The sequence below is a fragment of the Bombus huntii genome, chromosome 5 (genome assembly GCF_024542735.1).
Source record: "Bombus huntii isolate Logan2020A chromosome 5, iyBomHunt1.1, whole genome shotgun sequence".
Lineage (NCBI taxonomy): Eukaryota > Metazoa > Arthropoda > Insecta > Hymenoptera > Apidae > Bombus > Bombus huntii.
In genome coordinates, this window is record NC_066242.1 from 13,391,187 (window position 1) to 13,417,295 (window position 26,109).

The 26,109-nt window shown below is 43.2% G+C and overlaps 1 protein-coding gene across 3 annotated transcripts in view; it reads left to right on the forward strand.

The window, feature by feature from the left end:
- The window catches only part of LOC126865619 (uncharacterized), a 55,588-nt gene that overhangs the window by 26,089 nt on the left and 3,390 nt on the right, over window positions 1–26,109 (forward strand). For all 3 annotated transcript variants that reach the window (XM_050618359.1, XM_050618360.1, XM_050618361.1), the window contains 10 exons: window positions 14,867–15,016; window positions 16,781–16,975; window positions 17,658–17,743; window positions 18,339–18,535; window positions 18,654–18,771; window positions 19,000–19,239; window positions 20,476–20,633; window positions 24,214–24,329; window positions 24,409–24,613; window positions 25,498–25,965. In XM_050618359.1, the coding sequence (XP_050474316.1) occupies window positions 14,867–15,016; window positions 16,781–16,975; window positions 17,658–17,743; window positions 18,339–18,535; window positions 18,654–18,771; window positions 19,000–19,239; window positions 20,476–20,633; window positions 24,214–24,329; window positions 24,409–24,613; window positions 25,498–25,965 (1,933 nt within the window). The remainder of the gene's footprint in view (window positions 1–14,866; window positions 15,017–16,780; window positions 16,976–17,657; window positions 17,744–18,338; window positions 18,536–18,653; window positions 18,772–18,999; window positions 19,240–20,475; window positions 20,634–24,213; window positions 24,330–24,408; window positions 24,614–25,497; window positions 25,966–26,109) is intronic.

A 26,109-nucleotide genomic window follows, 5' to 3' on the forward strand; every position in this document is an offset into this window, starting at 1 on the left:
ACGTTTTCACGCTCTACTCAAATAGTGTTACTCAAGCTTGTTATCATCGCGTGTATGTATATTATAAAACGTACGTCACATTTTATCTTTAGGTCAACTTTGCGGCCCATTAAGTATTATTATTTTATTTGAAAAGTATTCCGTACTATCGTTCAAATTCGTGTTTCTCAAGGGATGTTGTATCATGCGAAATACTCGCAACACGATTGTAAAATAAAATACAAGACCGTACCATTAAATATTTCTCCTCGTTTCCTTCGTTACGGATCCAATTCCCTGTTCCACCGCGGTACTGTAAAAACCAGAGCAACAGGAATGCAAATCGCGATAGAGAATAAAACGCGTAGAAAACCTCACACGCCAAGATTCGTGCATTTGGGAAGCGTTGCTCTGAATCCGAATTCGCCCAAAGCTGCTGCAACGTATCGAAATTCTGGCTGCAGAAAATAGAAGAGAAAAAACGAAGAAACTGGAGAAAGAAGTTCGGAGGCCGCAGATTTTACAATCCTCCCGTATTCTTTAAGACCCTGTCGCAAAATGAAAAAATGGGTCGCTACCCCTTTATCCACCGCCTCGCCTTCCTGTGTTTGGCTGACGTCATCGTTTCTTGTATATTCCACGCTGATACCAGGTAACGTGTTACTGACATTTCCACGCCAACAAGTTCAATCTTGGTACATTTATGCGCTTGCGATGTTGACAGAATCGAAAATATATCGTGAATGACAATAATTATTTTCAAATTATCGATCACCGAGATCCATGTTGTGCCATCCCTAAAATCTATGTCTCCTTTCTTTTTCTCTGTTTTCGTTTAACAACGAAAGAACAAATTCGGTTTTCATATCGTGTAACGAAAAACGAAAGGCGGCGTTACTAGACATGGAAAACTCGCTATCTGGAACTTTTGTACTAGGCCACCCAGGAGGGATGATGGGACTTTGAAATTTTGCAAAGTAGCACGCTTTTACTTCGACGAGACATCGCCCTCCATAAATATCAAATATGCGTTCAGAAAGTCGGCGCCGCATAGTTGACTACTCAACCGCTTATGATGCTAATTTTACCATTTGTAATGCCATTGTATTTCCGCTTCTTTATTCTCCTCTGAAATGTTATCGAAGCAGACACACAATTCATTAAAATTATATTTTTCCTACTAGTAAACCTATCGAAAAAAATATTAAATCTTCGCGGATAAACAAATTCCAGTGACTCGTAATTATCACGGCGCGTCAAGTCCAACGATAGTAGCACATTCCCATTGGACATGTTTCGAGGGGATTTTCGCGAAATACAGCTGGTGAATCTGCAAAATTATTGGATGCTACCGTGAAATGGTTGCATTAGGAACTTTTATTCGAGTTTCCGTGAATTCAAACGATTATGATCGGTGAATAATCGAAACACGGTGAAATATCGCTGGGAACGAGATCAATGGACGAAAGGTATTGCGATTTATCGACGATGCTGAAGATCTATCGGCAATGATTTCGAATTCTGGTTCGGTCATTATGTGGCGATGCGTGAATTTTCTCCTATTATTATTCTTTTTCCGCCGTAATGAGCGGCTGAGATTTTCCCCCGTATATTTTTTTCTCTCTTTAGTAAATTTAGCGCGGACAACGCTAACGATCGTGTCTACTTCGCGGAGAAATCATACAGAAAATTCTTCAATTTGTCAATTGACAGTGAACAGGATCAATCGGTCTTTTTAAGCAGCTTCCATGAACGTGCTCGTTTTTTTTATTCCAATAAAACGGGTTTCGGACAAAGCGTGTTCAATGATAGATGTTTTTTTATTTTTTTTAGTTTATGTTTTTTTCATTTTTTTTTTTATTCATTCATTCACCACAGACCATTCCATTTTCTGTAACGATCAGAAACATAAAACTATCGCTTCCGCAATCATGGTTTCCACGTTTTATAAAATTAATAACATTTTGCAAACGCGATTAATCTATCATCTAGAGAGATCAAGGATCGAAATGACTTACAATTAGCAGGGAATTGCCAATGTCCCACGACGAGTATTAATTCGACGATATGGTTATCATCGCGTAATGGATCAGATGAAGTCGATAATGCAATTTCATTGATCAACGAAACGCGAGGAATCATCGCGCGCGAACAAGGGCAAGAATATGGCGCACTACGGGCCGGTATTACTTGGCAAAGTAAATAACGTCGAAGCTCATTAATAACGTGGATCTATCGAAATGTCATTATATGCGTCGCGAACCGTTTCGGTTTACTCTCTCGTGGCCGGTATTAACACGCGATCGCGAGCACCGTCAGAGGCTTGTCCACTCGTCCGAGTTCGCTGGAACGCTGTAACATTGCACGCTCATTATTCGGTGCGTTTGATTAATTGCACCGTTAATTCATTCACGGCGATGCGCCATAACGAACGAAGGGTAAAGCGAGAGGCCGGACGCGATCATTATCCAGGTACCAATCGTACCGTCGAATATTTAGAAGTGGAATTGTGGACCTGTTCGATCTGTTTTTCGTGTTCGATATATTAAGAATTTCGCTTATACGTTAACGCGCAAGATAAATGTCATAACGTTTGGAAAAATAGAACAAAATTAATCTAAGCTTGTACAGTAATATTAGTAGTATCCAAGAAAGCGAATCGTTATGACAGCGATCATTGGAGAAATAAAATTCCTATAGTTGAAACGCCAACCTCTGTAAATTGCAAAGTACGTTGTAACGAATACGAGAATTCCATGACTCTGGTCCCATGGCGATTTCCACTCGTGTTGATCGTTCCGTTGGCGGTTTTTCGAGGGCGGATATACGCGGTTGGTTAGAAATAGGGTGGAATGTTCGAGCGTGACAAGTAGTCCGGCAAATTACAGCTGCGCTGATGAAATTACACGGAACGCCAAAGTGTGTCTACGTTGGTAGCTTGTAGTTTACGGGGAAGGACAGCTCCGTAATCTCGTACAGAGGAGCTGGCAAATTCATGTGGCACGTAGAATAGAAAATTGCGAAATAGCATTCGTTGTATCGATTTTTAGATGAAGACGAAAGTCTATGAAATATTTATCAAATACGCTTAGGAACCTTGAACGTCAATTTCAAGAACCAAAGCCTTTAACCATACTGTATGAAGCAGGAAGAGAACGAAGGAGGGAATCAAAGGGGGAAATGGTTAGAGCGCATTCGGGTGAGCAATCGAGCGTTGGAGAGGATGGGCCGACAATTTCGAACGGGCGAGCGTGTACCGGTGTCCCGGTTGTTTGTATTAGTAGCGGTGGCGTTGCCTAGAGCGTCGTTTTCCGAAATTACGAGCCGATACCGTTACAATCGGTTGAGCGATGCACCTACCGCGTCACGTCAATCGCTATATATTTTCTGCTAATCGATCGCCGCCACTTCCGACGAAATAGATCACGCGTCTAGGCGCCGGCTACGTACTGGAAATAACGCCAATGAATTCGTCGCGATTTTCGATAAGCCGGATTTTAACAAGCTTTCGAGCTTTCCCCACTTGTCATCCCTGTTGATCGAGTATCGCTCAGTTAATCGACCGGTCTGCCCCGAGTCAACGGCAACCACTTGCTGTTCGACTTGCATAATTAACGCATTCACGAAGATAGACTAATTTAGATCTGGATCAAGTCGAGGGTACGATAGAAATCACCCTCGTGATCATCGTATATACGAAATTCGTACCATTGAACCTCCTTGTACCTGTCTAAAAGGGAAAAAAGCTATTCCTAAGCTGAATCATAGGATTTGCGTTCACGCGGTTAAAATTTATTACGAACTATTACAAATGATTAAAGCTATATCTTTGCCAGTTTGCACATTGCCCGTGTTCGAATTATTAATTTGCGAATTAAGATTCTAAGTATCAAGTATTAAGAGCAATTTTTTACACAACGAGAATAGCCAAGAGAGACGATTCGCGCGATGAATTTTTGTATGTCGCAGCAAAATTTTATAATGACCCCAGGTTCGAGGTAATTAATAGTCACGGTGAACAACGTGGGTCGACCGTTTTGTTTTTCGTTTAATTAGCTTCATTTATTAAGCGAAACGCGTTGCTTGTACAGTGCGAAGCCGCCTTAATTTGTCAACTGCTTGGAACGTTCAATTATGACAATATTACACACGTGAAGATGTATTATTTCCAGTCCAAATTACCGAGTTTTACTGCAGCCCAGCTGTAAAATAATATGAAACATGATAACTTCTCATTTGAAATTACATAAGCAAATTTCGACAAAGACAAAATTTTATTCAAATGATGAACTCGAATAAAGTACTCCTCTACATACAGTGACGGACAGAAGAAAGTTTACAAAATAAGTATAAAAAGACAGTATAATATTACAAAATGGATTTATATTTAACACGAGCAATTAATAAATATAATATATATTACAGGATAAATGGCTGTTACCAATACGATGCAAAACTTTTTGGTACAAGCATACTCCCTTCGATTCATAGTGCATCAATTTTAAACTATATTTTTTATTCTTCACATTTCCCAAACAACTAGTCGTGATTAATAAAGAAACGTATGTTAATGAAAAAATTCTCGTGTCGATGTAAATCTCTTAGCGCTTCAACATCGAACAACATCCCTCTGTATTTAGAAAACCACACCCTGAAAACCAAGTCCCATGTGACATCGATTTCAAGTAAGGGGAATTCGTGGTCCAGTCGCGAAGAAATTCCAACGTCGAGGAGAGTCGCGACGCATGGCGTCGGACATAGGATTCGGGCTGGCACGAAGCTGGCAAGAATTTCTGCAGGAAAGCGGTAGCATCAGTATTCGCCGAAAGTCGTGGTCACCTCGTAGCGTTTACGACTGTGGGAGCTTTTTCCGGCGTACGCGGTGGAAAAGCTTTTAAGCTCCGCTTTAGAAAGGACAGTCCGGTTATCGTACTGCTGCTTGGTCGCTCGCGTACGCGTAAATATATCTATCCCGACACAGGGCAATACCTTCCGCCGCCGTAATATTGGATAACTTGGATGCGCGTGCGAGTTGCTCGCTTCATGCATTTAAACGGGCAATCTAAAAACGTTATTGCGCTTAATAATACCGCTCATTATTAGGTTTGCCAGCATCGTTGCCATTTCACTGACATTCTAGCGGGTGTAAGGGGTTAGAACGTGCTGGAGTTCAGCCTCGATCAACGATTACCGAGTCTGTTCGGTCCTCGCTATGGTTCCGATTGTGCTACAAACTTAATTAAAAGGAAAGCTAACGACCGTCGCTGAGAAAATTGCTAGGAAATGACGTTATCTAATAACATACTTCTCTAGCCCATGTAAATTTGATACCCTTTTTAAGTAATCAGGCATGGTAGCCTTACAACATTCAAATCGTCAACTATGAAGATTGATAGAGGATTAGATCAAAAGCTTTTGTCTCGTAGCTTGTCTATAGCCCGTTCCCTTCTCAGGTATTCGGTACGGAGTTCTTGGATCAACAAGTAGCTTTAGATAATCTTTTGTAATCCAGAAGATGTAATTAAATTGAATTAGAAATTGCATCTATGTTCCTTGACGTGACGGTAAATTGGCCGTTGCGTGATTGGGATGAATCGGGTAAAAAACAAAAGTGTTATATCGAAATTTAAATCAATTAACACGTGGTAGGTGTTTCTACAATTAGTAGTATTATCAGTTTACATTTCGTAACACTTATCGAAAAGATATATTTCATCGGGACTTTTTCTTTACAACAGGTTGTGAATTTGTACGCATTCGGCATTTAATTGGTTATGGAGAAACCGAAGTAAAAACTGAAATTCTACCGCGTATTTTCTCAGTACGCAAAGAGAACTCGGTATAATAAAATTTCCGTTAGAGCAAAAATGTTGTTCAACAGCTCGGACTACTTCCTCGACCGAGAAACCACGATATTCGGAAAAATTTCGTCGAACATGTACCATGCTCCTCTAAATATTTAAAGTTCCAAAGGTATATAAATCCAACGGTTGAAGTGTGCGTACATTCGTACAAATTTTTCACAACTATGTTACAATAGCCTTTTATTTCTCTCAGGCTGGGAAACGCGCGGTGCAAAAAACGGACAGTGAGCGGAACTTCTTTCCGTGAAATCGTTTACTTCCATGTACGTGAAATTCGTTGAAATCCAGTAAGGAAAGCGATATTTAGTTTCTAAGTGATATGTAGTTTGTAGTATTAAATTTATTGTTTATCGATGTAGTCAGAGCCACATTGTAAATAAAATTAATGCCTGTTCTGCAGCCGATAAATCTGACGAATGGAAGGAAAAGCTCGCCAAATGTCAAAGTGAATCATTCGTATCCAAGGACGATGGTGAGAATCCTCGAAGACTGGCCGATGGATATTGAAAATATTTCATCGGAAACGCCATTCGACGATAGGGCGAAAATAAATTTTCGAATTCTCTCAGAATAGTTCGACGTTTAGGTCAAAGGATAAGGAACATTTGAAATCGACAAATAAATGGTATAAAAAGGTCTTCATCGTCGGGCGGCAGACTATTCCTAGCCTCCATTCCTTCGCATTGTTCCGGAATATCGATAGAAAAACGAGCAATGGACCGTCAACTTCTTTCGTGCGTCGCTTCATTATGCATGCAATTCTCATTATTCGTCGAATAAACGTTAATCGTCCGCATCGTTAGGGAAACGTCAGTGTCTTTTTGCATCTGTGGCGCTCGCGCGTTTAGATTCGTTTCTCTCTCTCTCTCTCTCTCTTATTTTCTCCCCCTCTGTTCCCCCCCCCCCTCTCTCTCTCTCTCTCTCAGATCCGCGAAAAAAGAAAGCGGCGGCCTTGTTTGCTTGTTACTTTTCGCCTGTGACGTTGACGTCGAGACGCTTGAAAACAATAACTCTGCAACCTGAAAATGGAGGATTGCACCGAAACGAGGAGACGAAAGGGATGAAGCACCGCGCACGGATCACCTCCACTTTGTCGCAGTTTTTCAAAGTGGAGACGTCGCCAGGTGTGACAGGGGCGAAGGGAGAGTTGAAACTGACATTTCGAGCATTATTGCCTAGCATCCTGTCATCTTCGCACCTTTAGTTCTCTATAATAGCTGTAGCAACCGTACCAGAAAGAAGCGCGCGATATTTCGAGGATAAATCCTAACGCCTGGACTTGAAACTTTCCAGGATAATCCGAAAACCACCCCTAAGAAACCTTTGAACTTCGAACTTTCGGATCCTCTGCTTAAGCCCCACTCTTCCGAGATTCCGGTATGTTGTTTTCTCCTTTCTTGGTTTTCCGTCTTAAAAGAGGGACTCCAAAGTAAATGTTTAGATGGTGACGGATCTTCTCGTCTGCCTGGTGAGTTTATCACCAGGAAACTGATAAACGGATCTGTTTATGGACAGCCGAGCGACGCTGGAGGAGCGACGCGTCGCTTTATCTAGCCGAGACGCTCCGCGAAATACATCGGGATACGTGTACCATGGATTGAATGGCGTCGACCAGGATAATGGAAGGCTTTGCCGGACCATGTATCTACACCGCAACGTTCGTATCGAACATTCGGATCTCTCACGGTTCTGTTTTCTTGCCGTTCGGTTCGAAGATAAGAAAGAAAGGAGAGGAAAGTACTAGACGGTTGCGTCAATTCTCCGCTTCCTTCTTTCTCGACTTTGCTGAGATCTTCAATGCGAATCGATTTACAACAGTGGACTTTACGTCTAACCTAGAAACCGTAGAATTTGCTAAACACCAACGGAGATAGCCAGTTATTTGTACCTTGCCTCTTGTTTCTATTTAATCATCGTGATATCGAATATCCCTTCTAAATTTCCACAATTTTCAATACGAGTTTCTGTCAATCGAATGTATAAGAAATCACGGCCGATTTCATCTCCTTTCGCGCCAAAGCGAGGAAAAGCGCTGAAACTCTCTAGTCGCATCCCGTCTCGCGCAATATATTTTCACGACGAAGCGAATACGTGGGTCAACCAGGGCATATCCACTCGAAACGGGGAAACGTCTGTTTCTGGCGTGGCAAGGCACGGGCTCCCATGGAATCGGTAGTTACTCGAAGGTGCATACGGATCTGTATAAAAGATGCACAGCATCCGGTCGACTCGTATGCGAAGTCGAATAACGACGGATTTCCAGAGGCTCCAAAGTGAATGGTCGAGAAACCTTCAAAGGAGTCATAATTCTTTGAGATGAAAATGCGGACGACGAATGTAATACGACGGTTGCGTTCGTACAGAGCCGTCTGTAGCATCCCTCTCTACGGCGCAGTAGAAGGGTACAGTGGAAGAAGAAGAAGAAGAAGAAAAAAAAGGACCGCATCTTAGAGAGAATTCTTTTTACCTCTGACGTTGCTCGCCTTCTGGACCGTGGAGAACGTAACCTTATTACGCGTCCGGACCGTCTTTTGCAATTGAAACACAGCTCGCTTGTGTTTCACAATGCGTCCACGATGCTCAAGTAGCGGCTGAAGACATTTGTTTCCCCGACCAGAGGTTGACACAATAGGTAGCATACTCGTCTGCGGCCGAGAACGTCCCCGGATCGAATCCCCTGTTGGGGCTTTTGAATCTGTTTTTCGTATGAGAATGTAAATTTACCTCGGTACAAACTCCCGCGCCATAGTGTACGAATTAGATGAGAAAATGAGTGGGAGAAGTAGAGAAAATATTTTTAGTACGGTATAGTGGAATCGCAGGGGACAAATTCTTTTCCTCCTCTAAAGGGGAGGATAAAAAATTCAATAACGCAATAATGTAGTTAACACCCACTATGTTTCAAGTAGTATGATCATTTGATGGAACAACGCCATGCTCCGATGTAGAAATGGGACTACAGCAGAGTGTGTATACTGGCATCTAACTTTGCTCGACATTACCACCCTTAAAACTCAGAAGTACCGCGGCACGGTGGAACTTTGTAGTCCCATAACCATAATATTACTCAAGCACACACTACTGTGATACAGTTATAGCGTTGAGCCGTTTCATGCTCGATTAACGTTCCCCTGTTACGTCCGTGAACTTGCTTAGGTAACAAGCAACGAACCGCGAGAGCTTCTCCACACAGGGGTGACTGATACGGGGGTTGGGAACGCAGGTCCCGTTGTGTTACCCCATTTTGCAGCAATTGTTCGACCATATTCTTCGTTCTTCTGGATTTTCACGGCACGGTTGGCCGTAAAAAGCGGACGACATGAGTTTGCACTTTGTCTACTTCGAACGACGCAATGATCGGAGAAAGCTCGCGAAAGTAGCTGTTGCTTGGCAAAACGTGACAACTATAAATTCATATCGAAACAGAATGTTCGAAACGCGTATACTTAACCAATTCTCCTTCTCCGAATCGATCTCTTCGTGAAAGAGATAAGAGGGATGAACGAAGAAATTTTGGAGGATCGACAACAACAACAGCAACTGAAGAGTAGTGATTAAAAAGCTTAAAGTATCGCAGAGATAATTGTAAAAAAAACTTTATCGGTCTATGCAGTGACGTACTAGATACGTTCACAATTTACTTGTACTACTTAAACACCGCGCTAGTAGTACGAGTCAATAATGTACACCGCACACAGGTTTAAACGATTTTGTACGGCAGTTTCCAGCCACCGCAAAACCTCGGAATCGTTTTACATCGAAACGGCAAGGGTGCAAAAAAGGACGAGATCTCGGAAAAACGACAATGTTGTTTTTCGAGTCGTTCCCACGAGCTAACGTTAATCCGTGTTTTACAATTACCGTTCAGCGCATCGCTGGCGCATCTGGGTACCGCCGATCTAATTAGTTAATTAGCTCGTTTGTATTTTTCAATACACGCCGAACGGATACACGCATAGCGAGGCGACCAATAAAACGCGCGCGTGAAAATAACCCAGCCTCATCATGTACCCTGTCTTCCCTTGGGCGTAAAGTTAATCCATTAACTGAACAAGCCTCTATAACGAGGTCTTTTGACCTGTCAAAATCGCCCGTTTTCCATGCAAATGAGCACCGTGCCTGCCTAGGATACCTTTAAGTATAAATTTGTAACGATAAAGGGTATTTGCGTACACTTGCATATTAAATTTTTTCGTTAATTTTTTCTCGCTACCCTTTGCGATCTCCTCTTGTAAGAAATTTACGAAACGCCAGTATAAATGGTTACAACAATGCTTCAACATTATCGTTTAATTCTCAACCTCCTTTTTGTACATCATTGTCGAAGCTACTCGAGAGAAAAAAAGGGTTTCATACTCGAAGAAACATATCTATCGCGAATGCCATGTCGTTTTATCGCGATTCAAATGGAATTTATTTCGTAGTGTGGTATGCAGAAAACAACTCCCAAGGGTTTTCTGTAAATCCCATTCTCCTATTGTGGAAACTCTGTATTGTATCCTTGACGTCGTCCTTACGAATAAGTAGATTAATTTCCGCGATCGTTTTCAACTAGAAATTCGCGAAATACTTTTTTAAGACGTTCCCCTATACAGAGGCATTTTCTTTGTTAGACTTCAATAAGCTGTACCAGTTGAAAGTTACATCAGTCGTTTCAGAACCAAATGGTTTCCAATTATTTACCAGACTTGCTATATAACTATCGGTGTCCTGTAGAGTTCACTCTGCAGTCATTCCTCCGATTCAAAGAATCGATATCTACCCTCGAAGAAATTCTTGCTACTTGCAGGTGTAATCGGGGGTAGCAATATCATTCACGCTTTCCAAGTACCGTTGTCAGACGAAGGGCGCGAGCTCGCATTATTCATCCTAGAAATCAATTTGATGATATTGATAGAAGGATATCTGTCGAATCCTACGAAAATACGATGCGTACCGACATCTAGTCGAGGGCGTAGCAACCCCCGTCGAGGAAAGTTTCGCGATCTGACCACGAGGTGGCGAAGCGTGCTCGTTTGCCACCCCCTACAGATATTGTTTCGGTCTGTCAAAAGCCACCCTCGAATCGTTTCTGTCTGCACGAAACGGCGATGTTGGTAGATGTCGTCGACCTCGAACCAGACACGAGATTCGTTGCGTTTCGAGGCCGTCGGCAATTACAGGGCTGGATTAAAGCGGGGCGGCACCCGTAAATTCAACGGAGCTGTAACTCGTCGCCTGGCGGCGGCCATAAAAAGAAATCGGCCGTACGGGGGTTGAGTTACGAGGGCATCGACGCCCGAACGCTATACGGGACGGCCATAAATATTTATCCGACGCCGGTCAGGAACGACGGGGCCGCGGGACCGATAAAAATGATTACGTCGCGGTAAAAACCACCCCCCAACCAGTTCGCTGATATCGTAAAGGGGTTCGCTCGTAAATCGAACGTTGATTTGTTTTACGTATAAACGCCATAGACTTGTTCCAGTTAGTGATATTGGACCTGTAAATTATTCCGATGACGCGCAATGATCGTCGATTACGGAGGAACTCAACGATGGTCAGTGACGGTACACTGCCATTCGATAAGAAATACGTTCACAGATTCTAGTTTCATGAACTCTGCCACGGTTGTTTCAAAGTCCCTTGCTGATATTGTATCGAACGTTACAAAAGTTGTTTACTTTGGCTCGAAACAAAGAACCCTCAGTATCGTAAGAGGATCTAGAAAATATTCGTATTTCACAGAAAAGCAGTAAAGTTGATCGAGCAACGCCTAGTTCTCCGGTACTTGGTATTTTCATTAGGTCGTTCGATATCAGAAAAGTTGGATCAGCCGACACTGTCGTCGCAAATATTGTAACATTATCGTTGACTGGCCAAGTTTAATAATAATATGTTCGGTGCACACAGTACAGGTTGCATTATATCGTCGCAGCGTAAAGTGCACCACATGATATCTTTTTACTCGCCGCACCATCGACCCCGTTGCTCCTTTTATTAGGACATAGATTCGCGTCAATTGATTTATAGCGACCGGTTCGATTTCCAAGCGCGCACATCCACCGACCAAAGATGAACATATCCCCAGGCGTGATCCGTTATACGTCAATTTCATGTACAGCCCAACGATTCACCTTTTAATTTTTATGGAAATTTCCTAACCACAGTTTCATTCGTGAGTGGAATTCACCCTACCTGACCGATGGCTCGTTCATTTTCTACGATTCTTTGCACGTGCATTGAAGCTTTAAGAATGCGTCGTCTAAGACAACCCTGTTTCGATAGTGGTCATTTAGTTTACGAAGATTCGTTTGCACATTCTCACGCCTATAATTTTGCTAGATGGACGATGCAATATCGATTGTAAATGGGACGCTCCGATATCGTACACGGGCCTTCTTTTAACGCCATTGTACATGTATATCTGAAGGCAAAGACGACAAAACAAAAAAAAAAAAAAAAAATAGGTCGATACGATCTTATGGAAGTAGCCATAGGGGCATTTATTATTGCACGAGTGGTTTTCGTATGATCGCATCGACCTATTTTCCGTCGCCTTTTTACTCCTGTGAGATGGCCTCGGTGAAAATGCGCCCCGCGCAGTCCGCTGAATCAATGGATTCTTTGCGGAAGTAACGCGCACTAGCGCCGCGATAATTTCGATATTCCTATTGTTCGTGCTCTCTCTCCGCTCTTCTGCTCGTTTGCTCGACGATTCTGCGCCGTAAACGAGGGTGGTATATGCGTGTTCACCGAAAACGAAGTTGGCCGAAAGAATCTCGCGGAGGATAGAACACCCGAATTTTTTCGACTCATAACGTGCTCGCTCACGAGGATTCTTTTGCGACACAATAACCAGCAGGGTCGGTGCTTACAACCAGGCAAAAACGATGGCCTCTGAAATTTTATTCAATTGGACTACGGTACACCGAACAGGCCGCGAACCAGAATGCAACAAAAACGCGATGGTTTTTGTATTACACGGGCTGACTCTGAGATAACAATGGGCTTGTATATTTTTTTAATACCACTCACGTAAGACTAGGTCTTGCGTATTAATTATTTCTAACGAGGTTGAACAAACGAGATATGAAAGTAATAAATTAAATCCCTGTAATACGGGAATAATTATTCTACTCTTCCGTCCATTATTATTTCGTCGGAAAGATATATCACCGAAGGCAGCAATTTTCCAAGTTCGTTTGCTTGAATACCGAGCTGCTGGAACTCGTATAACAATACAAATAATTATGACGTGACCCGTAAAGTTAGTCGTGGGGGAAAAATCTCGTATAAACGTGTCGTTTCAGCCCTCGGGGCAGGTTGAGCGGATTCAATTTGCGGCCTCGAAGGACGCGATACGTTGTTGACAGTCCATAAACGCGTTAACAGCTCGTCAGCTCGTTGCTGATCATCCCCATCCGCTTTCTTGCTCCATCCGTTTCTTGCCCGTTTGCTGGCCATATTTTTCCCGCTACTGTCGGGAGTTTCGGTTAGCTGCCAGGGAAGATATACAACGGTATACGCATTAGCGTAACAAATTCGGTCACCGTCGCGATATATTGAACAAAGGATTACCAATATCAGCTTCCGGGGATAGTACCTAATAAAGCCCAATTTTCTCCTACCTGCTTTGTAAACGAACTTAAAAAAAGATTGAACACGTGCGCAACCATCGCCATCGTTTCTTCTCTTCGTAAGGAAAAAAAAGTGACACGGAAGTTCCGTGTCTTCCGACGGAAATTACGGAAGCAGCGATTTCTGCCCGCTTTCGAAAGAACGTTTATCTGTGGAAAGCGGATGAGGTTAGAGCGGATACGGTAAGAGTTGCTGTTGATGCGGGTTTACAGAGGAAACTTACCTTCGCTCGCCAGTCGTACTATAATTGTTCGTCGAGCGACGTGTTGGTAAAGCGAACAGGGGACGAAAGTAAAGTATGTTTACTTTCAAAGACAATTAATCTTCGGCTTTCAAGGAGACGCGTATGATTTAATTCCGGCTGGATTGGAGCGGTGTTCAAATGTCAGCGCGAAGTTGGTCGCGCGACGGAAACTGAAATCGTGTAAAACAGATTCCCCGATAAATCTCGACCGCTCGTAAAGGTGGGTTGGGGAGGGCGGTCGAGCCAGTGTTCGTTCTGGTCTAATTTGTGGATCGTTCGCTAAAAGGAAACTACGTCGTCTACAGGATGGGGGAGAAGAATTTATAGATACCCTAATACCGAAAACTCAGAGTGAATAGTTCACGAACAGGCTCGACCAGGGGGTGAGATGTGATAAATTTTGGAACTGACCCGACTCACGCGTGTACCATCGTCAGGCAAACTCCGCTGATAATTTTTCGAGCGATGTAAATCAAGGAAACTCTCGCATGAAAAAACATGGAATCGGTAGGGACACGCCCTTGTAACAATTCTAATTTACGCGGGTAGCGTTATCAATAAGCGACACTGATCATCTTGTTCGTCGTTTATTCCACGCGTTCATAGTTCTTTCTTCCTTTCGCTAAATTTCGTTGTTCTTTTTTCCTCGATATCCAAGAAAAATTATTACGACGTTGAGGAAAATTTCCTGAATTATTCGATCGATTTCTTCGAATACGCGGAGCGTGGATAAAAAATTATCAATCTACGCTTTATTCGGTTCCCGAGTGAACTAATTTATGATATGAATTTATGATACGATCCGCCTGGTTATTCAATCGTAGCTGCATCTTTGGTCAACGCATAAAAATTTATTTCTCCATTAATCCGTCATTCGCGTACATCATTGGCTTTATACAATATCGATGAGTCAATTAACGTTGCGCTTTTGTATATTTCGCTTACGGACGATATCGTTTTTCCATCGTAATTACCAGCTAAATGCATTACTATGCTTGGCCAGAAAGTATTTCCAAATGTATTTTGCATTATAATGTCGCATGATTTATTTTACGCCTTTATGAAACATTGTAAAATAAGTACGCTAATTAAAAGAGCACAGCAAACGTTCATCTTCCTCCGCCGACATTAATACCTTACACCCTTTTGTCTTCAGGTCAGAAGACTCTGCGGAAGTATCCCGTGATGGTGTTCATTCACGGAGAGAGCTTTGAATGGAATAGCGGCAACCTCTACGACGGTACTATATTGGCATCTTATGGTAACATCGTCTTCGTCACTATCAACTTTCGCCTAGGCATTCTAGGTAAGTTATGCAGACTTAATGCTTGGAGTCAGACTAACCTATGTACCTATGTAATTCACTATCTTTTAACGAATTCAGTTCTTCGAAAATATAACACGTATGTAAGAAAATGTCAAAACTGTAATCTTCCTTGTAAGTAACCTTAGATGAATCATATTTCCGCGGTACGGTCTTCCTGTAGTACGATTATACTACTTACTCGTTGCTAGTAGTACGAGTCAAGTATTCCCGCGTTGCTGTGTTTTCACGATGGATTCATCTGAAAGGCAGATGAGACCAGAAGATACTGGGCGGAAATAGGAGGCGTGGGTCACATGAAATCGAATTCGATCGTTCTGGATATGAAACGTCTGAGAGAACTATGCGAGAAAGTCCCGCGCCATCGCATCGTCTCGATACGAATTTATGAAATCTTGCCGAGCGCCGCCAGCGGCAGCGTTGCATGAAATCAGGAATTCTGCTTCATTAACGTTCGTGCTTCGCTACGCCAGCGGCTTTTTGATCTTCGACCAATTCCTTTTTATTTCTACCTTCTTCCCGTGCGACTGTCTATCGATCCGTCATCGCGCACCGGGACAACCGCCATCGTCTCCTGATATCTTTTGCAATCCGTCCGCTCGTATAAACAACACAAAGCCGACTCGCTCTTCGAACCCGAAGTACTCGAACTTTATACTCACTGCGAATTTTTATATCGCTTTTTATGTTACGCGATATACGAAAATCGCTACTAACGATTCAATGTGTAACTTCTAATAGTTAAATATCTGTTATTGTACAAATGGTTCGAATTTGTTGCTCGACGAAGATCTATCTGTTTTCGATAAAAATAAGGAATTCGTTGCACGGAAGCAAGAAGTCGCGAAGGTGGAACGAATGGCGGGTATAAAAGTTTCGAGATCATTTTCAAGGGAGAAAAAACAATTTTTCTCTTAGAAAAGAGCGAGACAAAAGCGGCCCTTTTGCCCCCGAAACTTCCATCGATCGTCGCCGTTTTTCCCGTGGTCTGCTCTATTTTTTCCAACCCCTTCCGGCCTTACCGGCTGCAGCTGGGTATTCGCAACGAGGAGCTTCCGCCTATCCTTTGCCCTAAAATGATAACGCAACCTCCGCGCGCGCATTGCAAATGGATGGACGTCGGTGGCGCGAGCTGCGCCGCCACATCCGACAAGTGGGATGAGAGTTAAAGCGTGGAAGGGGCAAAGGAAAGGGGGAAAAAAAGGTAGAAGGAAGGAAAAAACGAAGAAGCAGCCGCGAAACCATAATCATAAATTAGGTTAAAGTGCTGGGAAGGCGCTTAGTTAACTTCACCCTCTTCCCGTTGGTCCGTAGTCGGCTACAGTTGGCTCGCGAGAGGTCCGGATAACTTCAGCCTTTTGCAAAACAACGGGGGAAAAATATGGATAACGAGCAGGTTCCCGTGAACAAAAAGAAATAGCACGTTGTGCCAACCAGTTTTACGTCCCGAGTTGATGTCTTGGTGCAGGCTGTAGGCCTTGTAGAGTAAAAGTTGGCTTTTTTCTTTTCTCGCCTGGATAAAAATTATTCGCTGTGTAAAAGAAACGTACGTAAGATCTTTTTTGTTGTTGGAATTACAAGATTGATTACGGTGAATCGTTCGATATTAAAAGATCGATGAGCTACGATTGGCGCGAAACATTTTCTGTTTTAAAGAATATACGGAAGAATCATAAAGTTCAGTAAGTCCGATATTAGGGAAAATGATTGTATGTTATTCGTTCAGTCGTGAACACTTGGTTGCAGGTTTCTTGAGACCCGGGATCAGGGACGATACGACGAGCAATTTCGGGTTGCTGGATCAAATAGCGGCGCTACTTTGGCTGCGAGAGAACATCGCTGATTTTGGTGGCGATCCGAACAGCATTACGCTCGTCGGCCATGGTACTGGCGCCATTTTTGCTAACCTACTCCTTATCAGCCCGGTGGCTAATAAGAAAGGTAACGGTTACTGCGGTGTCGCGTGTTTGCGACTTTTGCGATGCCTGAATATTAAGAGAATACTTTCGCGGAAAGAACACGTAACCTCCATTTTCGTGAAATCGATAAGACCGTCGTGCACAGGCTTCGATTTTAGAAATGCAAACTTTAAGTATCGCTTTTAGGAGTCGATCGAAGAAGCCAAGTTCGTGACGAACCTAAGGAAAAGATGTAATTTCTTATGAAATTGCGCAGATTATTTTGAAAACGTAATTTCTTACAAGGATACGACTCGTTCAAGAAAATGAAACCCTCGTTCGACTAAAATTCGACGATTTGACGAACGTGAATCTCATAAGTGAAACAAACGTTTATGATCAAACGTTTCGATCTCTTCTTTTGGATATCATTAAAAATTGCGATGGACTCGTGATTCTGGAAGTTTGTACTTTGCTCGAAGGCTCGTATCTTTCTTTTTAAAGTCGCCGATGGAAAGAATAACCCTTGTAAACAAGAAATGGCAGGAGAAAATGGAGACTACGATCATTTTTCAACGGCAATATAAGCCGGGGGGGAATAGTACCGTGATGTTCGATCGATAATTATACTATAGAATGAAAAACTTAACATTTCACGCGTACAAGTAGCTACTGGCTTGATCTCAAGAGAGTTGGATCATTAATCGTCTTTCCATCTTTCGCAGGTCTCTTCAAACGGGCTATATTGATGTCCGGATCAGCGTTAAGCGCTGATGCTATCGGAAAAGCACCCCTACAAATCACCAAACAGGTAGATTCATTAATCTTGATGATACGCAAAATGAAAGCCGATGCATCAACAATTTTCTGCTCGTAATTTCTTTCTATTAAGATACGATGTATTTATTTGAATATTTATTTAACTGTTACCAACAACACGTTATATCTCTTGAACCTAATTCGTACGACTCGTATATGCGTGATCGTTATTCAAACGTTTCTGGCACCTTATCACGAAAAATGTGCATCTTAGTTTAACCGAAAGGCTATGCTGCGTAAAATTTTAACTGTCGAACGTTAGGTGTGAAAAGTGAAAGTATGACAGTACTCTGTGCACGGACCTACATTTGACTCGTGGCGAAAGGAACGTTCGAATTCGTACCTGACATCTTGTCGACAGAAGATCGATATCGTGTTCCCTGCTAGGGGCAAACGAGTCGTGTTCCATACATGTACGATCGCCCCGTTTCTACTCGAAAATAGAAGGATGGAAGGTGGCGGTTGCGATTGGAACTAACAAAGAAGGAAATATCGTTTTTCATCATCGCGACGTGCAGCTACGATTCTAGCAGACGGAGGGAACGTTCATTGCGAGTTGTTGAGAGATGGCTCGAATGATTTTTCAGGTGGCGCACGCCCTCAATTGTCCCACCACGACCGACAATGACCTGGCGTTGTGTTTACGTAGCCAAGACGTAAGCACATTGCTGAACGTGAAAATCCACAAGCCGAATTACGTTCCAGCATTCGCGCCGCTGATCGACAACGTGGTTATCCCGGACAAGCCTTTGAATTTGATGAAAAATTCTGAACTATTTGGCAGGTAGGATATTCCAAGGAATGCAGAAATCAATCTGCTACTATTTCGTAGAAAATACACGTTTTTTTTATATACAATCTCCACGAAGGAGAACCGTTTGAAGATCGAATGTGTCGAACAGGTTTGACCTGATGTATGGCGTGACGGAATCAGAGAAGTTTCACATTCTGTCACCGATAGCGTTGTTGCACGGAATGGTGGATGTGCAGAGAGATGAAGTTTTACGAGAATATGCCAAGGTAATTGTCGAATCGTCAACCTGTTTTTTTTTCAATTTCCTCGTTTGTCAAGTAGAATTCGATCGCGATTTGAAATCGATCGCGATTTATTGGCAATGAAATTGGCACGCGCGAACATCGAGGGGTGGAATTTCGGGTAGGAATATTTGTATACAGGCCGATATTGAATCCGGCGAGATTCAGCCGACGCGCGAATAACAAAGTGACGCGATATTTCTTGGTCGGCAGGCGACGCACGAACTGGAAGCGGAACTAATTCTGTCGAAGATTCTGGAACAATACGGCGATTTCTCGGCCGGCTTTACGAACGACTACACGCTGAAGAATCGGGATCTCGTTCTGGATGCTCTATCCGACAGCGGTACCGTCGCGCCATTAATAATGACCGCGAATTTACATTCGAGGGCAAATCCAAAGAGCTACATGTACATCTTCTCGCATCCGAAAGCGATGCAGGAGTACTCCGGCGTAAGTACGTCCTTGGGAACACTTTCAGAGTTAGCATACCGCGAATATACGCTCATGTCGCTTAAAAATGACGAACGCCTCTAAATCTCTTCGTTGAATTCGTTTCGTTCGAGTTCTACGTTCTTTTGCCTCGGATACACGTGGTCTGAGTGAATCCTCCGTGACTGACGATCAGACCGTTTTCATAAAGTCGAATAAAACTTCGTGCAATCGCAGTTTGATAAAAGATTCACGCCTCGGGCCGGAAAAGCGCGCGATAATGGCGCATCCGTGTGTCTAGCTTGACAAATTCAGCCAGGTCAAGAATCAAGAAGCTGACAGAAATATTAAGGAGGCGCATAAATCCGCCGAGGGTGTTCTCCTCGTGAAAACTGCAGCACGTACGATTAGACGGTGTACTTTGCATTTTATTCATTTTCTCGCAGCAAGCGCGTGGCGCAGCGGATTCCTTGGCGGAAACAGGCAGCGTGACCTACTGACTGTTCGTTGATCGGTCGTGCGCAAACGGGGAGAAAAATCCCGGCTACGAGACCCATTTGGACGCCGTCCAACTATTTTTATCGGCGCTGCGTGTCGGCCTGTTACGCTCTGTCCGAGAGTACAGTGACCGACCAGTGTCGTTAAACCGAATGTAACAACGTTTCTGCTTTTCAGCTACAGCTTACAGGCTTGGCTCCCTTCCGTTGGATGCGGGATTTACGAACGATAGACCCCAGACTGCGAGACGTTCTCCACAGGAAATTCATCGCGTCGTCGTTCTTGCCATCGCGCTAGCGAAACCGGCGACAAATCAACCGATTCGCCAAACCTATCTCGATTAATCGTAAAAAATGTAAAAAATTAGAATTCCTCCCAGAAAAATACTTTGACCCTTATCCATCGAATGAGCGGGCACGTGCAATTTGTTCGGAAATCGACCTTCTTACGTTCTACGAAAAGGAAGACTCACTGCCCTCGATGTCTGGAATCTGCAATATATATATATATTCAACGATCATTGACCGCGATCGTCCAGAAAGAACGGGCTTATCGAAGAGTATCGATCAACCGGAATATAGAATAACAATGGGGTCGATGGAGTTAAAGCACAACGCAGAGAAGCGGAAGTTAATAACAATGGCTGCGGTTTCGTAGAGAGGCCCCCTCTTGACCGTTCTTCTGGACCGCGAAATTTTGGCGAAACTTTGTTGCCGGCCGGCAAAGTATATCGAACCAAGCGCTCTTGTATGTTCGCAGCAACAACGTCAGTGTACCGTGCACGGCGAGGAGCTGCCCTATGTTCTGGGCGTGCCTCTCGATGGGAGCAAATACGACCAGCGTCGCCGATACAATATCGGCGAAACTCTCTTCTCCGAAGCAATGATGAACTGGTGGTGCAGCTTCGCTTACGTGGGGTAAGTTGCTTCTAGGTTGCGCGCTGTTACGTCTACGTTGTATAACAAAATGCGAATTATTGCCTTTAGGCTCGGTGTCGTTGAAAGGATTTAAGTAGATCCGCTATTTTCCATTTTCTCTCTTATCTCTATGCGTTGTCTTCTTTACAGCGAACGTACATTACTGCCGGATATATCCAAAAGAATTCTTTCGATCGTTCTACCCTTTGCTAGGAAAGATGGTCCAGCGCCTCGCCATTTTCACTTGGCACAGTTTTCATAGAGACGCTCTCTACTGTCGAGTAAAATTAAACGGCATAAGATTCCCATCGGGAATTATGCTTCTCAGCAATCGCCGAAACGACCGTTGCGATTCACGGCACGAGAAACGAGCATCAGGGAGATTTAACATGGTCGTGGTTAAATCTATTTGGAAAAATAATTACAAGTCTCACGAGCGAGAGTAATATCGGGAAATGGTTAAACATAAATATTCAGTAACGCGTATAATTGAAAATCATGTTTGAAAGCGCGTCAGTCTATTTTCCATTGGTCGGTTGATAATGAATTTCCAGAGCTGGATGAAAGCCTCGCAGTTCTATCCCGTAGTCGTGCATCGCCGCGTGATGTTCCGATTATTTGTATAAAATTCCGTGAGATTTACCGTAAAGCCAGTCAAAGTGAAGTCGAGGGGCGAGGGAGTGGAGGAATGCCATAGATAAATAAAATGCGATGCTTCCATGTCCGCTTTCGAATTTATTATTTAATAATGGAATCGAGCACGACGGGGGCTTCGCTAATTTCAACCGATGACAGCATAAACAGCTTGCGTCGAGCAATGGCCGTCCACGAATTTCCATTTTCACTGTTTTCAACGGTTTACCAAAAATCCGAGAGGTATCATACCTATTCGAAGCTGGATTTTTCGAAACGTAGTAATCGAAAAATAATATAATTTTCGCAATAGAAATTGAATCCGGGGCAACGTTAAAAGTAAATTTCCAAAATTTCCATCCTTTTGAGAATGGTCGCTGGAATCGTGGAACGAAGAATCATAAAATGTTCCGTTCATCTTTTCGGTAGAGTTGCTCCGGGATAGAGAGTTCAATCCGTAGATCGTAAATCACGATGACTAAAACGTGCACCGGTTAAATGGGGCGCGATAATTAAAACGTAGGTTAAATGGAGTAGTTGCGAGCCTCGTTCGATCGTTTCTGTTATTTACTATGCGTACGTGTTGTTCTGTAACTCATCGCGAAGCCTGCGTGTGAAAAAAGAGTGGCATACTTTTTCCCGTTTAGTGCGTTTAGCAAGGACCAGAATATTAGGATCAGAGAACGTGCATATTCAATGATGGGCAAAGTATCGTGGAAATTGGGGGGCTTTAAGCATTGGCGGATGATCGATCTTTCCGTTTTATTGATCGTTCGCAGTATAATTTTGAGAGAACTGTTTCTAATTTCAGAAAACTTCGAAGAGAATGTAGAGAATGTACATGCGATCGATCCCATGAGAGTTCCAAATTCGGAGAATCTGTTTCCAATTGTGCGATTTGTTAGAAATCGTATACTTGGCGCGTTCGAAAGAAGCGTCTTTTTGTCGGACATAGTCGAACAGAACGAATTCAGACAGAACGATCGCTCGAGAATAACTAAAAATTGTTATACAGTGGAAATGGAAGGTCGGACTGAAATAATGCAACAACGATCCTGTTCCTTTCGATAAAATTGGCTGCCTGTAATTTGACCCTCGTTATTCTGATACCGGTTATTGCTGAATTAACGATCCGATACGTCGCCCATTTTAATTTTCTCCATACAAGTAAATTACCTATATATACAAATTACTGGCACATTTCATTTCAAACAGAGGAGGTGCGGGGCATTTTACCACGGGCTGAGCCAATCGACTCGACTGTTTTATCTTCGAAAGCACGAAATTTCTCTCGTATCTCATCGCACGCGTCAGGAGATAATTTTCGGAAACGAACTCTATCGGCAATATCGTCTGCGAGTCATCCTTTTTGTTCGTCTCGTCGATCCTATCGGTGTTCTCGTATCGACGATCCTATATGTAGATATCATATTGTACGATTGTTCGACTTCCTTAGAAACAACAAACAATCGACCGAATCGATAATACGCTCTCTGCAACTGGTTGAGCTATTCGGTTTCAGGATCATCGTTTTATATACATACGCAAGAGATAGTTCATTTCGATCAGCGAGATTCGTTTGTGTAAAAACTTCCCGCATTCCTTTATCCCCGATTTTCTGCTGCCAACCGGAGACTTTTTTGCCGGGACAGAAATGCATATGCATCGCGACACGGCGGTGAATCAGGAGGAACTGGGTCGATCCAATTAAGCGAAACAAAGTTGTTTAATGCACGCGGTGGCGGTGGCGGTGGCAGTGGCGGCGGCGACGGCCGAAGTAGACGCCACGTGTGTTCCACACGGCTTGTGACAGCGGCTGATCGATATTGCGCGTGACACCGTGTCACGCCTCCTTGGAAGAATATACCTGCGATGGTTGCACCCATGCGTACAATATATAAACGAAGGGCGTGGTGCGTCTTTACCTTATGTTATAGCCAATGAAGAGAAAAGAATTCTAGAGAAACGATCCTTGAAAAAGTCTGACAATTTCACTTCCAGACAGGAATGATCGACGCAGTATGAATTTCGTTTCTGATCAGTGAGTTAGTTCACATTTGAGAAAATATTTCCCCAGCTGTCAATGACGTTTCGTTTAGATCGTCAGTTTCGATTGAATTTTATGCTCGCGTAGAAATCGTAGAAGAAAGGAACGTTCGACTGTGAACGGTAAAATTGCGCTCATAGTCGTTTCGGGACAGGGATCATGGTGTTTGCTGGCCGGGGAATGGCTTCCTCTCTCTCTCTCTCTCTCTCTCTCTCTCCCTCCCTTTGAGATACTCGTTCTAGGCAGAAGTTCCTTCGAACGCGCGAGTATCGCGTAACAGAAACGGAGTAGAGTTACCGTGTATCAAAATTTCGATATTGGACTGCTTTTCCGATATCCGAGCGTGGATATACGATATCATTTCGCGCGCGTCGGAGCAGGAGGGCCTGGAAATGCTACCTGGAACGGTTCTTGCCGGAACTTTATTGAAAACATCGCGAAATCGCAATTTTGGTTTTCATTCTGAAATTCGATTCCGATTGAGCCGCGAGAACGACCGACGAGCTTGTAATCTCGTTGATAAAAGTGCTTTACAACAGGGGGCACCTTTGTACGCTTCCATATTTTATTCTACGCTCTGTTTCTTGAAAATGTAGCAAGCTTCGAGGCAGTACTGTGCTTTGTTGTTTAGGGGAAGCAGGAAAACCGTGTGGAAGGGTGTGTTTTTACCTTCAAAACCGATAGAGTCGATGTAAACAAACAATTGAGAAATGTAAACAAATCACTCAGAGTATGTAAACGAACGATTTAAGAAATGTAAATAAACGGCCAAAAAACATACGAAAAGCAAACAAACGATTTATCGTTGCAACTCAGAGAATTTTGTTTTTATACAAATTAAAGAATCTTGTTTTTCTTTTGCCTCAAGACTTTTCCAATTGTTTACTGTTCGCAAATTAGGAACCCGAACATTGCGAAGCGATATCCTTACTTGACGGATGGACCGAAGGAATGGCGCCAATACGATATCGATTGGCCCGAGTACGAACCTCAAAATCAGACCTACCTTAATCTTAGTAAGTCCACAAGGCTGTCTTGTTGATGAATCACGCTGATGGTTGTTACGACAAATACACGAAGTGTAAATTAACATAGCGATTCCACCGAGTACGGGTAGGCACTACCGGTCTGCAGAGATGCAATTCTGGAACGAAGACGTACCCTACCTGCTTCGTCCTCCTGGCAAAGGCACACCTTTGCCGATTCGACCTAAAGGACCAAGACCGCAGATTCTCGACATCGCGGATGGGATCGGAAAGTATGCAAATGCAAGTACGGGATATGACAGCTATGGTTCCAGGTTTGTAAAGAGGATTTGGATTAAGAAGGAATAATTTGAATTTCAAGTTTGATCCATACGAGGTAGATATCTGATGAATACTCTTTTAGGAATAATAAATCCACAACCGTGAAGATTTTCGTGTACGCAACACATCGTTCAATTATCAAGCGTGTTAACGACTGACAATCCTTTAATCGTAAAAATTTCTACCGGTGACACGCGTGTTTATATCCGGCGTTTTTCTCGTTAAAAATTCAACGCGAATGTCAATTGAAAAATTAGACATATTCATTTTCGTACCGCATTATACGAAGCGGTATCTCGGGACTGTTTTTCAACCGTGTGCTAAACATTAATGAAACGTCACTTGCACGCCATCGCGCCTGCTTTCTTGCTTGTTTCGGGCCGCTTAAATTGTCTGTATTATACCGGTTGAATAGAATTCATTCAAACTTGCGTACAATGAGGCGAAACATTCGTTTATTCAAAGTTTTAATTTCACTTCGAACTAGAAGGCATAATTCATTAACATCCTGAAAGCAAGCAACCTATCGGAAGACCCGCACTTTCGACAAACAAACGAACGCTATGATTGAATTCCTCCGAACAAGTAACCGCTTAAATTCTAACACCTCATCGAATTACTCGCAATCCTGTCTATGAATATCTGTATAAGGCCGTACAAATCTGAGAAACTACCTAACTAACTCCGATCTAAACTCGCGTATACTCATGGAACGATACAACTTTACCCTCTCCCGTGATGAAAGCTTCCGTGCAGACACCTGCAGTTCCCGAAACTTTCGCACTTGCACATGTCCCTGATACAGCGATAAAAATTAACGTTTCCTTTTCCCGTGATTTATCTCCGCAACAAAGCAAATAAGCCCTTTATCCCTTAGATTTAAGGCAGACGATCGCTACGAACCATCAACTACTGCAGACACTACAACTTCCCCGCAATCGGACGAAGAAGCGATCCCACAGCCAAGCACGCCAAAAAGTTCCTCCACGATCGCTATACTGACCGGTTTTGGACTGATGTTCTTGTTAATCGGTTTCATTGCGTTCGTCTACTTGTATCGCAAGAAACACGATGCGAAAGCTAAAGGGACTGGAGTGAAAAGACGCGTTAGTCAGAGAGAGGATTCGAAACGAGCGAAATCGGACAAGTTCGAGAACCACTATGGAGAGCTCGGTTACAAGAGCGACAGTAAGCCGGATCTGAACGACGTGATAAAGAACGACAAGGCGTACGACAACAACTCGAACTTTGGTAGACGATCGAAATTGTCTAGACAGAACTCTGGATCCACTATTGATACTCACGTCAAGGTTAGGGAGTGGATACAACAAGAGATCGTGCACAGGTAGGTAGTTTCGACCAGCGAATCAATTAGAAACGGCTTCTTTGGATAGTTTGACAATGGCGTCGATTCGAGTAAGGGTGTTCTTAGAAATTCGTCGAACAGTTGGTGATCCAATCAACGATTTCACTTAAAGACTTCGCCACT